This window comes from Microtus pennsylvanicus, chromosome 10 (assembly GCF_037038515.1).
Source record: "Microtus pennsylvanicus isolate mMicPen1 chromosome 10, mMicPen1.hap1, whole genome shotgun sequence".
NCBI lineage: Eukaryota > Metazoa > Chordata > Mammalia > Rodentia > Cricetidae > Microtus > Microtus pennsylvanicus.
Window position 1 is genome coordinate 52,797,160 of NC_134588.1, and position 13,316 is coordinate 52,810,475.

General features: G+C 45.2%; 1 protein-coding gene across 2 annotated transcripts in view; it reads left to right on the top strand.

Annotated features, from left to right (window-relative positions):
• Positions 1 to 13,316, top strand: part of Tnr (tenascin R) — a 403,177-nt gene that overhangs the window by 308,393 nt on the left and 81,468 nt on the right. For both annotated transcript variants that reach the window (XM_075988361.1, XM_075988362.1), the window contains one exon: positions 11,988 to 12,547. In XM_075988361.1, the coding sequence (XP_075844476.1) occupies positions 12,049 to 12,547 (499 nt within the window). In that variant the 5' untranslated portion in view covers positions 11,988 to 12,048. The remainder of the gene's footprint in view (positions 1 to 11,987; positions 12,548 to 13,316) is intronic.

Consider the following 13,316-nt stretch of genomic DNA (forward strand, 5'->3'; position numbering starts at 1 on the left):
TAGTGAGTGAGATGCTGCCTTCTGCTGAGCTCCTAGAAGAACTGTCCTTGTCTCTGGCATGGTACTCACCATGGTCTGATCTTTATCCTTGCTATGCGAATACCTTTATTCCAAACACACAAGGAGCTGCCTGACACTTCTCTAGATGGCCCTTGGCATCTCAAATGGATCCTAGCCCAGTTCCTGGCATGTAACCAGCATGTAGCTAAATTGAATTAAGCAAGTTGTGCTCTAAATACCACTACTCTCAGAGCTTCTTCAAATTTCAAGTAGAAAATGATTATGTTATTTCATGCACTAGAAGACATACTTCACCTGCTTGTACTCTCTGGGTCAGGATAGTGCTATTTCATGCTCTGAAAGGCATAATTTACACAAGGAAGTCAATAATACCCATAGACCACTACAGCCAAACTTTAATAATGTTGCTACTACCAACATTCAAGTCATCTGCAGAAATTAATGGGTAGCCAAAGTGAGTATAATTATTTGGTTCCTGCTAGAAAGATCAACTCCAATATAGCTATGCCATATAATTGGAAACAGTGTGAACTTGATATGTGAGCTTGTCATTGGGTAGTTTTGGAGCAGATGAATTCCTGTGGTATTCTGGATACAGTAGGTATCATTTTTAAAAGTAGCTCCTAAGATTTGTTTTTCTAAAGAGTTTTGTGGTCTTAAAAATTAAGTTGTTTATTTCTCTAGTTATAATTATTAAAAGTTATGGTCCCAGTTTGGCCCCCAAGGCCCTCTATTCCATGCATAAGAATCTCTGGAAACACCACTAATACGTGGCTAGCCCCTTTTTCTGTGGGCTCACACAGGTATATAGGCACTGGGTTTTAAGCCTTCATGAAGACAAAGCTGATGCTTTTGGAGGCCAGACTTCCTTGCGTTCAGTCTTAGGGCTCTAATCATTTCTGCTCATGCTACCATTTGGCCTCGCCTGCTTCACCTCTCCTACCCACAACCCTTCTACCTGGATAGGGAAAGCCTCCTCCCACACTGATCGCTACTTGCTGTGGGTAGCTTACTAAACTTAACATGAGTGGTCTTCAGTTTAATACACTAAAACTGAGTACCTAATCTTGCTCTTTAGGCTCATATGTATCATTTCACCTCAACTAGACTAAAAATTGCATGTGCCCAGAGGCCACTTCTTATATTCTAAGCCAATTGCTTGATCTGTTTTAAAAGAAATCTTAGGCAGGAAAATGGTAAGTTTGGGCTCCACGCTGGCTGGCGATCTCTCTTGCAGTAGAACTTTCTTGGCAGTTTGTTAAATGGGGAGAAGAGAAAGATGAAAGGTCATGTGAGCCTTCAAGAAGAATAATTGAACAGCAAATGGTGACATGCTGTTCTCCAAGCTGAAGAAACACAGATGGAAAATAGTCATTAATGATAGAGAAAGGTCAGGCTCTTTGAAAGAACTTCTGACCAAAATGGTTAAGATTAATTAGTAATCCATTATTTATGCTCCACCTATTTCTAAAGGATGGGGGCACCTGCTGGGGAAGGAAGACTGTACCTGAATTAAGAACCAGCATTACTGAATTAAGATTTACTTACTTTTTCATAGCTGAATTAAGAACCAGAGCTATGGTACAGCACTTTGGTTGGCTCTAACTCACTGTGGGTAGCTATGCAAAGTGCCCCTCAGACGGAAGCTTCACCTATAAAACTGGAATAATTCTATCAAGCACTGAGGATCAAATGGGGTCATGTGTAATATAGGATGGTCAGTTGCTTGACAGACATTAAGACATATCCAGAATCTACAAATTTGGATAAATTCTCACCTAAAAAGGATATCTACCAAAAAAAATCACAAAAAAACCCCCAAGACCATACATCATAAAATTTTGAAACTAAAATGAACAGACAAGACTTTCTGTCTGCCACAGTGGCCCAAAAGGAATGTGTCCCTACTAATAGCTTCTGTCCAGCCCTGCCATTTATGCTTTTTGAAGCAGGGATTCAAACCTGGATGACCTTCCCCTCACTTGTGCTTCCGGTCTGGAGATTCTGATCCCTCTCTTTATCATTCCCTTAATTGCTATTCAAGACCCCGTTCTTTCAGATGAAGAAGTGGCTGCTCTGGGAAGTCAGGGCAATTAGAGTTATCCCAGACAGTACAAAATGGAGCCAGTGGACAAGAGCAGCAGCCAGATTTCCCTCCGAATCACTGTAGTACCCGTAATCCACGCTGACACAAAGCCTGGTACATCCCGGGCTCTAGACATGTGCCAACAAATGAAGGTGGGCCCATTAGGTTCTGAACCAAAGACTCTTCTACAGATTCCCTCATGTGGACACATCAAAGTGCGCATTGTTAGGGGCACTGGGCAGCCAGGCCTGGTGGGTAGTAACATCCCAGCTAGGCCCAGTGTATCATCTTACCCCACCCCTAGTCCGTCTATCAACTCCTGGCCAGCCAGAGTCCTGTCTGCTGGGAGTTTTCTGCCCTCGGGTTCTTTTCAGAAATCTGACAGGCCCAATAAAGGCCCAGTGCTGATGGAGACAGCCAGTCCTGCCTTCTCCCAGCAGCCCAGCGCTGCCTCCACTGACACAATGGGGCCGGCTGTAATCACATTACACCCTCGTCTTTCATAATTACCCTCTTTCTCTGAGTGACAGAGCATCCCAATGGCAGAGAGGCAACTATTTTTAAACTAATTCTAACTTACAGGAAAAAAGAAAACGCACAAAAAGTGTCATTTTCCCACAGATATGCTACTGGTTTATAAATCACCCGTAGGGACTGAGTGGAGACTAAGGTTGGCAGAAGCTAGAAAAATCCAAGCAGAGCACTGGCTACCCACCCCCAAGGGAATGCTCAGCCCATGCCTGCCCAGCAACCTGTATACTCCTTCCCTCCCGTTTCCACCCTGAGGTCCCTCTGCCCCACCATCATCTCTGACCAAGGCAAAAGAAAAGGAAGCAGGGGGATGAGCTATAGAGAGGTCTGTTGTCATCCATGCACCTGCCTCCTGGCTGCTTCTCTTCCCCTCTGTCTGTCTGTCTGTCTGTCTGTCTGTCTTTCCTCCACTCCTGTCCCCAACCACGTCCCGGCTTCTGTGGCCAGTTCTTCCCTTCCTTAACCGTGTCTGTGAAAGCTGATGACTCAGAATATTTTCTGTAACCTTCAAAGATCTCTTCAGTGTGAAGAAACAAAGCCAAAGGAGAGTTTGGGGGAGGGGCGGGAACAGAAGAGCCCTGTCAGAAAGACTTTAAGTAGCAGAAGAGGCTTCAGCCCAGCTAGGCGGACCCGGCCTCCCCACAGACCTCCCTAGAGACAAGTGTGCACCTCATTAACTCAGCACTAAATCAGCCTTAAGGACATGCCGTTATCCACCCCTTACAAATTGCCTGGAGACACCTCTGCTACTGGCCATGATAATTATATTGATAAGGAAGCTGGAGCAGAGGAAATGAAATCAATAGGCGCACAGGATTTCTGGAGTATCAATCTATCGAATTACCACAACTCCTTTGCACTCTCATTTGTAGGGTCATCGGCTATCTATCTTGTTCAGAGCTGCTAGCATGCCATCGAGGCTGGGGTGCATCATCTTCCCCTCGGGTTTAGGTTTTCTCACCCCACCCGTGAATTCCCACCTTTTTCTCTCTTGCTAACCAGGTGCCTTCCTAATTCCTTCTCTGTCTTCCTTTCTGTGTCTTCCTCCTCTGGTTTCCCTTCCTTTTGCATTGCCTGGGCCTACTGGGCAACTACAGTGAAATAATAAGACAGCCTGGGTAGTTGATAAACAACAGAAAGTCATTTCCTACCATTCGAGGGGCCAGGAAGCAGAGATCAAGGTGTTGGCAAAGCCTGAGTCTAAGGGCCTGGTCCCTGGCTTTTCGGGGGCCCCTTCCAGCCATGTCTTTACATGGCGGAATGACTGAGGGGTCTCCCTATAGGGACTTCTATAAGTTCACTTATCCTACTATGGGGGCAATGTCCCATGACTCCGAATTCCACCACTTTGGAAGTGAGAATTTCAATGTTAGCTTTGTGGAGCAGGGAGGAAAATGCAGACATTCAGACCACGCTGTCCCTGTCTCCTACCACTAGTCCATATCATTAACAGACCCTCTAGGTTCCAGTTTTTGACTCTTGCTAGTTTGTCTGACCAATGTCTGATATACAGGAAAAAACAAGGAAAGTGGGAGTCAATGAGCCACCTTTAGAAAGGAGAGATTGTGCATCTGGCTTCTGCCGATGACAGGACACGGTTTTCAGAGCAGGTAAGAGACCTCAGATAAGACAAAACTGACTAGCGCAACATTCTCAGGCATGCTGCAGCAGGCTGGCTCCTCCTGGAAACATTTGCAAAATTGTGCCCACTGCAATTATTGAAAACTAGGCAAAAGCAACTGCCTGCACAATAGCCAGCATGCTTGGGAACAGCAGGAGTAGAAGAGTGGAGCCAGGGAAGGGAAGTTTCCAGGGACACAGGAGAAAAAGCTACTTTGAAATAATTACTGGCATGAGTTTGGCAAAAGCTAAGCATATATTTGGTGAGCAGGCATTTTGTATATCTTACTTTCTGTCCTCTTCTGCTATAGCTGACTTTGGCTAGAAGCCATTATCTCCCATCCCCCTTTTCTGCCTTGTTATAAAACTCAGATTAAGGGAGGAGCAGCCCCACCCATGGTTTGGTCCATGATGGCTTTTGACTTGGGAGCTTCAGGGGAAGCTCAGAGTACGCAAGGAAGTCAGAAGGTGTCAAGCAACCAGGGTCTGGCTCCCTGTAATGGCTGTCTGAGCCAGGCTCTTCTTGGGAAGGGACAGGTCTCCAAGCTGCCTCCCTATCCCTCCTCTAGTAGCAAACTTTACTGGTAGAGATATTTTCCCTGATGCTTGGGACAAAGTGGAGGCTGGGCACTAATAAATCAAAAGCCACGAGAAAAGCTTTCCCCCAAGGAGGTGAGACTGAAGCAATTTCTAAGGGAACGGCCTGGATTTGTGGAGAAAACATTAAACTAAAAGTCATGGCTGTCAAAAAGCCCTAAATCTGAACCTGGGAGAAGAGAGTGTTGATAATGTAAGAGCCCTGAGTCTTTCTTTTCATGAGAACAGTATGTCGCCGCTAACTAGGCTGCTTGTAGAACAGCAGAGAAGACCCAGGCTCCGGTCAGCAAGAGCTGGGTCCACCACCAGCTCCTCTAGTCATTAGCTGTCAGTCTTGGTCAAGCTACTTGACCTTTTCTGATGCTCATTTTCTCCATCTTTAAAAGCCAGAAAATAAAAAGAGGCCCTACCATCACAGAAAATCGCTATCGGAGCTTACCTGTCCATAATGAACTAGAGGGATTAATATCTCATGTCATTGTGTAGATGTCTCATTCTGATTGGTTACTTCCCAAATCATTCTCATTCCATAAATATCTTAAGTGTCCTAAATATCACATCTTTCTAGCTTACGAGTGTTACTGCAAGAATACACAAAGTAGCACAAGGCGGATGCATAGCTTGTTCCAATTACTGTTGGTATTGGTTATCGGTTGAGTCTTGGCCTCTCATTGTGTCTCTGTTGAAGCCCTAACCCCCAGCACCTCAAAATGTGGCCCTCCTTGGAAGTGAGCCTGTTACAGATGTAGCTGGTTAAGAGGAGGTCAAGCTGGAATAGGCTGAGGCCCCATATAGCACAGCAGTGTGCATCTCAGATGACTCAGAGCACACTATGCCGGCAGACAGGTTGTACTGATACAGCTTCTAGGCAAGCAATACCAAGGTGTGCAGGCCATCACCTGAGCTCAGAAAGAGGAATGAGCACAATCCCGCAGACCCCTGGGTAAGAGACAACCTTGAAGATAGCTTGGTGCTGAAGTGCTGTTCTAAGCTGCATGTTTAAAGAAACCCTTAAGAGACCAGCACAATGTGATAGTGGGTGTGTGCCTACAAACCCACTAAGACCATGGACTTGTAAAATACCAGGAAGATGCTTAACATTGATTTTAGTCCTGTGTAGTCTCCCCTGATGAATGAAAACCCTTCTTCAGCATCCTCAGAAGGGAGTGTTTCAGCCTGTACCTGGATACCTCCAGTGAGCAGAAATTCACTACCTGCCATCGCAGACACTAGCTCACCCTACTAGAAAAGCTATTGCTTACACATGGAAACTGCCTCTCCAGACCCTTGTGCCGTGGAAAGGTCTGACCCATTAGCACCAGGCAGTCTTTTAAACCCACGCATTGAACAAACCATGTTCTGAATATCAAGTTTCAGCAAGTGCAGCTCTAGATTGAACAACTTTCCTCCTCCTCCTTTTCCTTCTAAACTAGAGAATCTCTTAAGATCCAAACCCATGTGATCTCTGGGTAGACTGAGTTATGTGTGAAAAAAATCAGTCCCAAAAGCTGTGTTTCAAAAACCAAAGGATGCGCTGCAACTAGACTAGACTGGAGCTGGGGGCTCTGTTTCGTGCAGTCTCCTGGGGACCCAGAGTGACATCCCACACCATCATCTCACACACAACCAGCCGCCACAGAAGGGAAAATTCTCTGACAAGCGTCCTCTGAGCACCTAGATGCCTCAGCCTGGAGGGAACACTCAGCGTTGCCTTTCGTGATTCGCTGGATAGAACTAGAGATGTGGTCTTACATATCTGAAGGAAGGTTAGAAAATCTAGTCCTACTGTGTGCCTGAAAGCCAAGTCAGAAATACTTGGCAAACAGCACCTTTCCTGTTGTTGGCAAGAGTCCCGACCTTCTCTGGGTCACTTTCCCTGCTACAGAGCTGCCCTATAACCTTTGCCCTGACCTTCTCTGGGTCACTTTCCCTGCTACAGAGCTGCCCTATAACCTTTGCCCTGACCTTCTCTGGGTCACTTTCCTTGCTACAGAGCTGCCCTATGACCTTTGCCCTGACCTTCTCTGGGTCACTTTCCCTGCTACAGAGCTGCCCTATGACCTTTGCCCTGACCTTCTCTGGGTCACTTTCCCTGCTACAGAGCTGCCCTATGACCTTTGCCCTGACCTTCTCTGGGTCACTTTCCCTGCTACAGAGCTGCCCTTTGACCTTTGCCCTGACCTTCTCTGGGTCACTTTCCCTGCTACAGAGCTGCCCTATAACCTTTGTCCTGACCTTCTCTGGGTCACTTTCCCTGCTACAGAGCTGCCCTATAACCTTTGCCCTGACCTTCTCTGGGTCACTTTCCCTGCTACAGAGCTGCCCTATAACCTTTGCCCTGACCTTCTCTGGGTCACTTTCCCTGCTACAGAGCTGCCCTATCACCTTTGCCCTGACCTTCTCTGGGTCACTTTCCTTGCTACAGAGCTGCCCTATAACCTTTGCCCGGACCTTCTCTGGGTCACTTTCCCTGCTACAGAACTGCCCTATAACCGTCCTCTCAGGACAGCTAGCATGCTCCGTGGTCATGGTCACCATCATACACTGGCAGACTTGTGTTTTCCTCCTCTGAGACTGGGAGTTTCTCAAGGAATGGGAGCAGGTGACATGGGAAACATTTGACAACAGTGACCATTCTCTGCAGTGAGACACCAAGTCCTGTCTGTGTTTTGCAGGACCTTCCCACGTCCACTCCCTCATCCCACCCCAGACACAGTATTACTCAGACCCCCAAAGACGACCCCAATACAGAATCCCTGCATTATCTATTCCTTGTGGTTGCACCATGTCTCTTTTGCTGGACACTCTATCCCACTCTTTTCAAGATCTCAGGTTTCAGCTGTGATCTGATCAGACAAGCCTTTGAGGTACCATTCTATAAAGATGACCACAAACTCTTCTTGCCTTCTTAACTCAAAAAAAAAAAACTCTGTTCATTAATTTTTTTTCCTCCACAATGGTGATCTATTCCTAACTGACAATAATATAGACACAGGTATCATATGATATTACCACATGACAAATATCTAGTAACTTATTTGTATGTATGGAATTAAGCTCTGTATTCATTTACTCTGTTTCCTTATATCCCACCCTTCCAAATCCATACATATGGATGTAATTTCCATATACACGGGACAGTAATATCTACTCAATAAATATCTCTCAAATGAATGAGAGAAAAATTATACGGGAACCTCCCATGTTCTTACCTCGCTGAACAAAATGCTGAATTTCTCTTCCTCGTATGATGAGATTTGCATTCTTTCAGTATGCTAGTATCCCAGAAATAATCAATTGTTGGAGCTGTAAGGACAGACAGGCCCCTTGTTTATTTTTCACTCTGTATTTCAATTAATAAAGCCTAAGTTTAAAAAAAAAGAATCTGGGCTTACAAAAATTAAATGGTTGAGTTACTTACATAAGGTTAGTTATTGACTAAATTATTGACCATGTTTCTCATATAAAACTCTAACTTTCCCTTTCTCTAATTTTTAGTAGTTGTTTTAGACATACACATAGAACCTAACATCTTTCTCCCGCATAACTGCCCTGACGCTGGTCCTCCTTTACCTTCACAATATCCTTTATTCTTTTATTTATTTCCTATCTACAACTGGTCAAAAAAATCTATATTAAGTGCTTTAGAGTATCATGTAACAATTTACACCTGCCATAAGAAAACATTATTCAGCAATATCACTATGAAGCAGGTAAAGAAAGTTAGTTTAATAAAGAGAGCAAGGTCTTGTGTATGTATGATGGACTGTTGCCAGAGCCGCCGCGAGGGTGTTGCCGTGGCAGAAGCACAGAAGTGAAATCTAAGAGGGTAACGACTGGAGCAGCTCAAAGTGGGACACCAAGTCCAGCCTCAGATGCGAGGGGCGTGGCAAGAGCTTACAGCTATGGTCGATTTAGTTTAGACATGTCAGTCGATCTAGTCCCAAGGTGGATGTGCCTTATCTAGACGTAGCTGTGAGTTGTCATCTCCCATAATATTTCCGGAACTTCATTATTGTTGTTCAAGGATAAACTATAAGCTGGGACTTCCTGATGCCAACTAGTAAGACATTTTGCATGCCTCTGCAAATTCAGGGTAGTCTTTAAATAGAAGAAGAACCAAAATGGTCTGAAAACAGTATTTATTTACTTCAATCAATGCTAGGTACTTAAAAAGTATTCTATAGATAATGGCGAAATCATCACGCTAACCCTGTAAAGTTGGCACCATTACTTATCTCCTCTTCACAGACAGCAAAGCTGACAGAGAGGTTAAGTGGTCTTCCCATAGATAAACATTTATGGGGATGAGGTTTGATCCCAGACAGCCTGGCAGTTTCAGCACCTCTGGTCTGTCCCACTTCCTCTCAATATTAGAAACAGGGACAGAAAGTAATATAATATATACTATAAGAGCTGAGTAATAAGATATGATTTCATGCTAGTCACTAATACCAGTTATTCCTAATTCAATGAAGTCTTAGACGTTGTCCAGAGTTGAAATTGAAGCGAGCAGTAAGTAACTTAGGGTTAATGGAGAGAGATTAAATGAATCAGAGAATGATTCAACCTTTTGCCCACTGCACATTTACTCATTAAATCATCTATTTATTCATTTTTTCATGCATCTGCCCACCCATTCATTCAACCAAATACTGAGCGCTTTCATGTGCTAACCACACAGCCATGTATGGCAGATAATACATGGTCTGCCTCAAACAACCCAGCAAGCCAGGCAGGGAAATCAGGTGTAGGGAGTCCATGGTCTAGCGTGGCCAGCACTGGAAGGGTGCTCACTGCAGAGTGTGGAGACAGGCAATTCAACTGTATTTGGGGAATGTATGAGGGGACAGGAAGAACGTGTAAGAGAAGAATGTTCATGGAGGCAAACAAAAAACCCACACCCAAGCAAATTTTCTAACTGAAAGTTCTAGAATGTACAGTTTCCATCAATAACGAGAAAAAAATGAACATTTTCTTTAAATACAAAAGATAAAAACAGAGTCCTGTGTATCCCAGGTTAAAGTTGCTATGTGGGGGAGTCTGGCCCTGAACCCCTAATCTTCTTCCTCCTCTACTTCTAATACACTAGCATTGAGAACATATGCTGCCAACCCCAGGTTTGAAAAAGGCATTGAAGCATAGCTGTTAAGAACGCAGGTTTGGGATCAGCCTGGCAAGCTTTTCTATGCTTTTCTATTTCAAGCGGAAACTGTTCGGGTAAGATGAGTACCATCTCAAGATTCTCCTAGGGGTCAGATAAGATCGCACGTGAGAGCTCAGCACCATCTGTGCCCTGTGCACAGCCAGTGACTATCAACTGACATTTGTCACCTTCCTCTCAGGCTCACAATTTCAGCTACTTGGTTCCTTAGTCCTTAATCTTCTTAGTAGCTCTGACTTTATTTAAGAACCGAAGTGTCTAAGTCCCCTTTTTTCTTTTACACAGGGAATAGAAAGGAAATATAATTTTTGTAAAACTGATTTTTATTACTGTGAATTTATTATACTGCATGGTTCTTGGTGACTAGGTAACCAACGGAGTAGCTAATTCATTATTTTAGCTATTTAAACAGGACCTCAGAAGAAAGGCACCCTGTGGTCACAGAGCACGGGGACTATATTAATGAGAAGATTAAAACAAAGCTTGGCTCACATCATCCCAGATAAATCACAAATGTACCCAAGGATAATTAACAATCACAAACTGCCTGGAACTACATTATTTGGCTGGTTGGTTATTGTAAAGTCAACCTTTATTGAATAGGTGAGCTTAAAGGAGCTGATGAATAGTTATTTGACATGCCCAGTGAGGCCCCCTCATAATAAATATCTGAGGAGACATTGGAGTGCCCCTGAGTTTCTGTGGTCTGCTTCATCCTAATTTGCCTTTAGAAGTGAAGAGCAACTTTGAGCTCGCCTCACTGGAAGAGGCTGTTCACAGAGCCGCCACTCCTGCCATGTGTTCTAGAAGCTCCTTGTGCACTGTGGAGAGAACCATTGGATCCTGTGCCTAAATGGCGACATGAGGCTGACATTTCAGTGCTTAACAAAAGACAAAAAAAAAAAAACCCTCGGGGAAGAAGGACATTTTGTTTTGTGATTTCAAAGGTTTCAGTCCATTGTGGCAGAAGTGACAGGGCAAAGTTGCTCACCTCATGGTGGCTGGGAAGCAGGGAGAAGACAGAAATGACTCGTGATAAGATATACCCCTGTGTTAGTTGCTGTTCTATTTCTGTGAAGAGACACAATGACTAAGGAAACTCTTACACAAGAAAGCATTTAGTAGGGGGCTTGCTCACAGTTCCGGAGGTTTAGTTTATTACCATTGTGGTGGGGAACATGGTGGCTTCCATGCAGGCAGGTGCTGGAGCAGTAGCTGAGAGCTACATCCTGATCCACAGGCAAAGCAGAGCACTCCCAGGTGGCCCTCAGGAAGACAGGAGATAAAACACAAGAGCACATGTGGCCATCCTATGGGCTGGGTCTTAAATAGCTGGTAAGCGTGGTCCTGGGCATCTCCAGGAGAGGAAGGGCCACTAATGGTGGGCTTTTTCAGGGATGGAGTCTGGAATGAGGCAAATCCAGGGGAGGGGCTGTTGCTTGGCACCCTGAGGTCAGGGTTCTAAACACCTCCAACAAGGCCACACATCCTAATCCTTCTAATCCTTTCAAATAGCCTCACTCCCTAGTGACTGAGCATTCAAATATGTGAGCCTATGGAGACTGTCTTATTTAAATCACCACAACCCTTCAAAGGTATGCCTCTAGCAGCCTGCTCCTTCTAACACACAATCCACCAATGGATTAATCTATTGACGAAATCAAAACCCTTATCATCCAAACACTTCTGACTTACCCTTCATCTATCAACAAGCTTTGAGAGGGGGCCATTTGGTAATAAAGCCATAACAATACCCTTATGTAAAGGTCCTATCCATTATTAAGAATCCAGTCTTTGAGAGACCAAAGGCACAGCTTTGTGACTTAGAGCCACTATTTCCTTCCAGTTTCCTCCACAACCCAGGAGAACTTCTATCTACATATGTTCTGGCTTTAGAGTGAGAGCCATGATGCCCAGGTACAGGTTTCAGAGGCCAGCTGAGCCTTTGTCCCTTGCTTCCTCTTGCAGATTTTTATTACTCCATGCCGGCTACTACAGGGAGCTCTTGAACCAAGCCCTGGCTGAGAGGATGGGGATCGACGGGGAAACGGTGGTCTTGAAGAACATGCTCATTGGTGTAAACCTGATTCTCCTGGGATCCATGCTCAAACCTTCTGAGTGTCGGCTGGAGGTGACCACAGAAAGGGGCCAGAGACAAACTGTGGAGGAGGAAGGAGGGGCTTCCAGCTACAACACATCCAGCAAGGAACAACCTATGGTCTTCAACCATGTGTATAACATCAATGTCCCGCTGGAGAGCCTCTGCTCCTCAGGGCTGGAGGCCTCAGCTGAACAGGAAGTGAGCGCTGAAGATGATACTCTGGCAGAATACATAGGTCAAACCTCAGATCACGAAAGCCAGGTCACCTTTACCCACAAGATCAACCTCCCCAAAAAAGCCTGCCCCTGCGCCAGTTCTACCCAGGTGCTGCAGGAGCTCCTAAGCCGGATAGAGATGCTGGAGAGGGAGGTGTCGTTGCTGCGAGACCAGTGCAGCACCAACTGCTGTCAGGAAAGTGCAGCCACAGGTAGAGTTTGAAGCACTTGCAGCCTGGTCCCTGGTTGGGAAGGAGAGAGCTGAGCGGAGAGGGAGGTGGGATGAGAGGAAGCAAAACCCAGCGTCTCTTCACAGGGTCAAAGAGAAAAAAGTGTCTGGTATATAGCTCTTGGTTAATGTGTCATCTGTAAGATCTAAATGCAGCCATTTCCTGGGGATTCGGTTCACAGATTCTCAACACTGCTTACCTAGTTTGAAACATATTAACCTGATTTTGGAGGGATGAGTCAGGTAATGGTACGTCAGCTCGGCATAGCAACTTTGATAGCAGGCAGGGAATTTGATGTCTGCCTTCATTCATCTTTGCTTTTCACAGGCTGTTGAGTTGATTTCCGTTCAAGTTAACCTGACTGACTAGGGCATGCGGTGCTCTGCCCGTTCACTCGCAGCCTTGCTCCCCTCTGAGCAAATGGAAGTCATTAAGGTCTCAGGCGACCTGTTCCCCTCTCCTCCATCAAGATGGGAATTTTATCCTGACCTACTCCATAAATATAGACATGTGCATTCACACACACACACACACACACATACACACACACACACACACACACACACACACACACACACACACACACCACCTTTTCCTGTTCTCCAAAAGGCTGAACATTCAGTAGATTTGCTTCTGTCTTTGTTCATCTGTCTCCTTACTGTAAGATGTGATCAAGACTTCAAAGTCAGACTTTGACTTCAGATCTGCTCGGCCACCCCTGGCTTGTGATCTAAGCAAGTCACATAGCCCA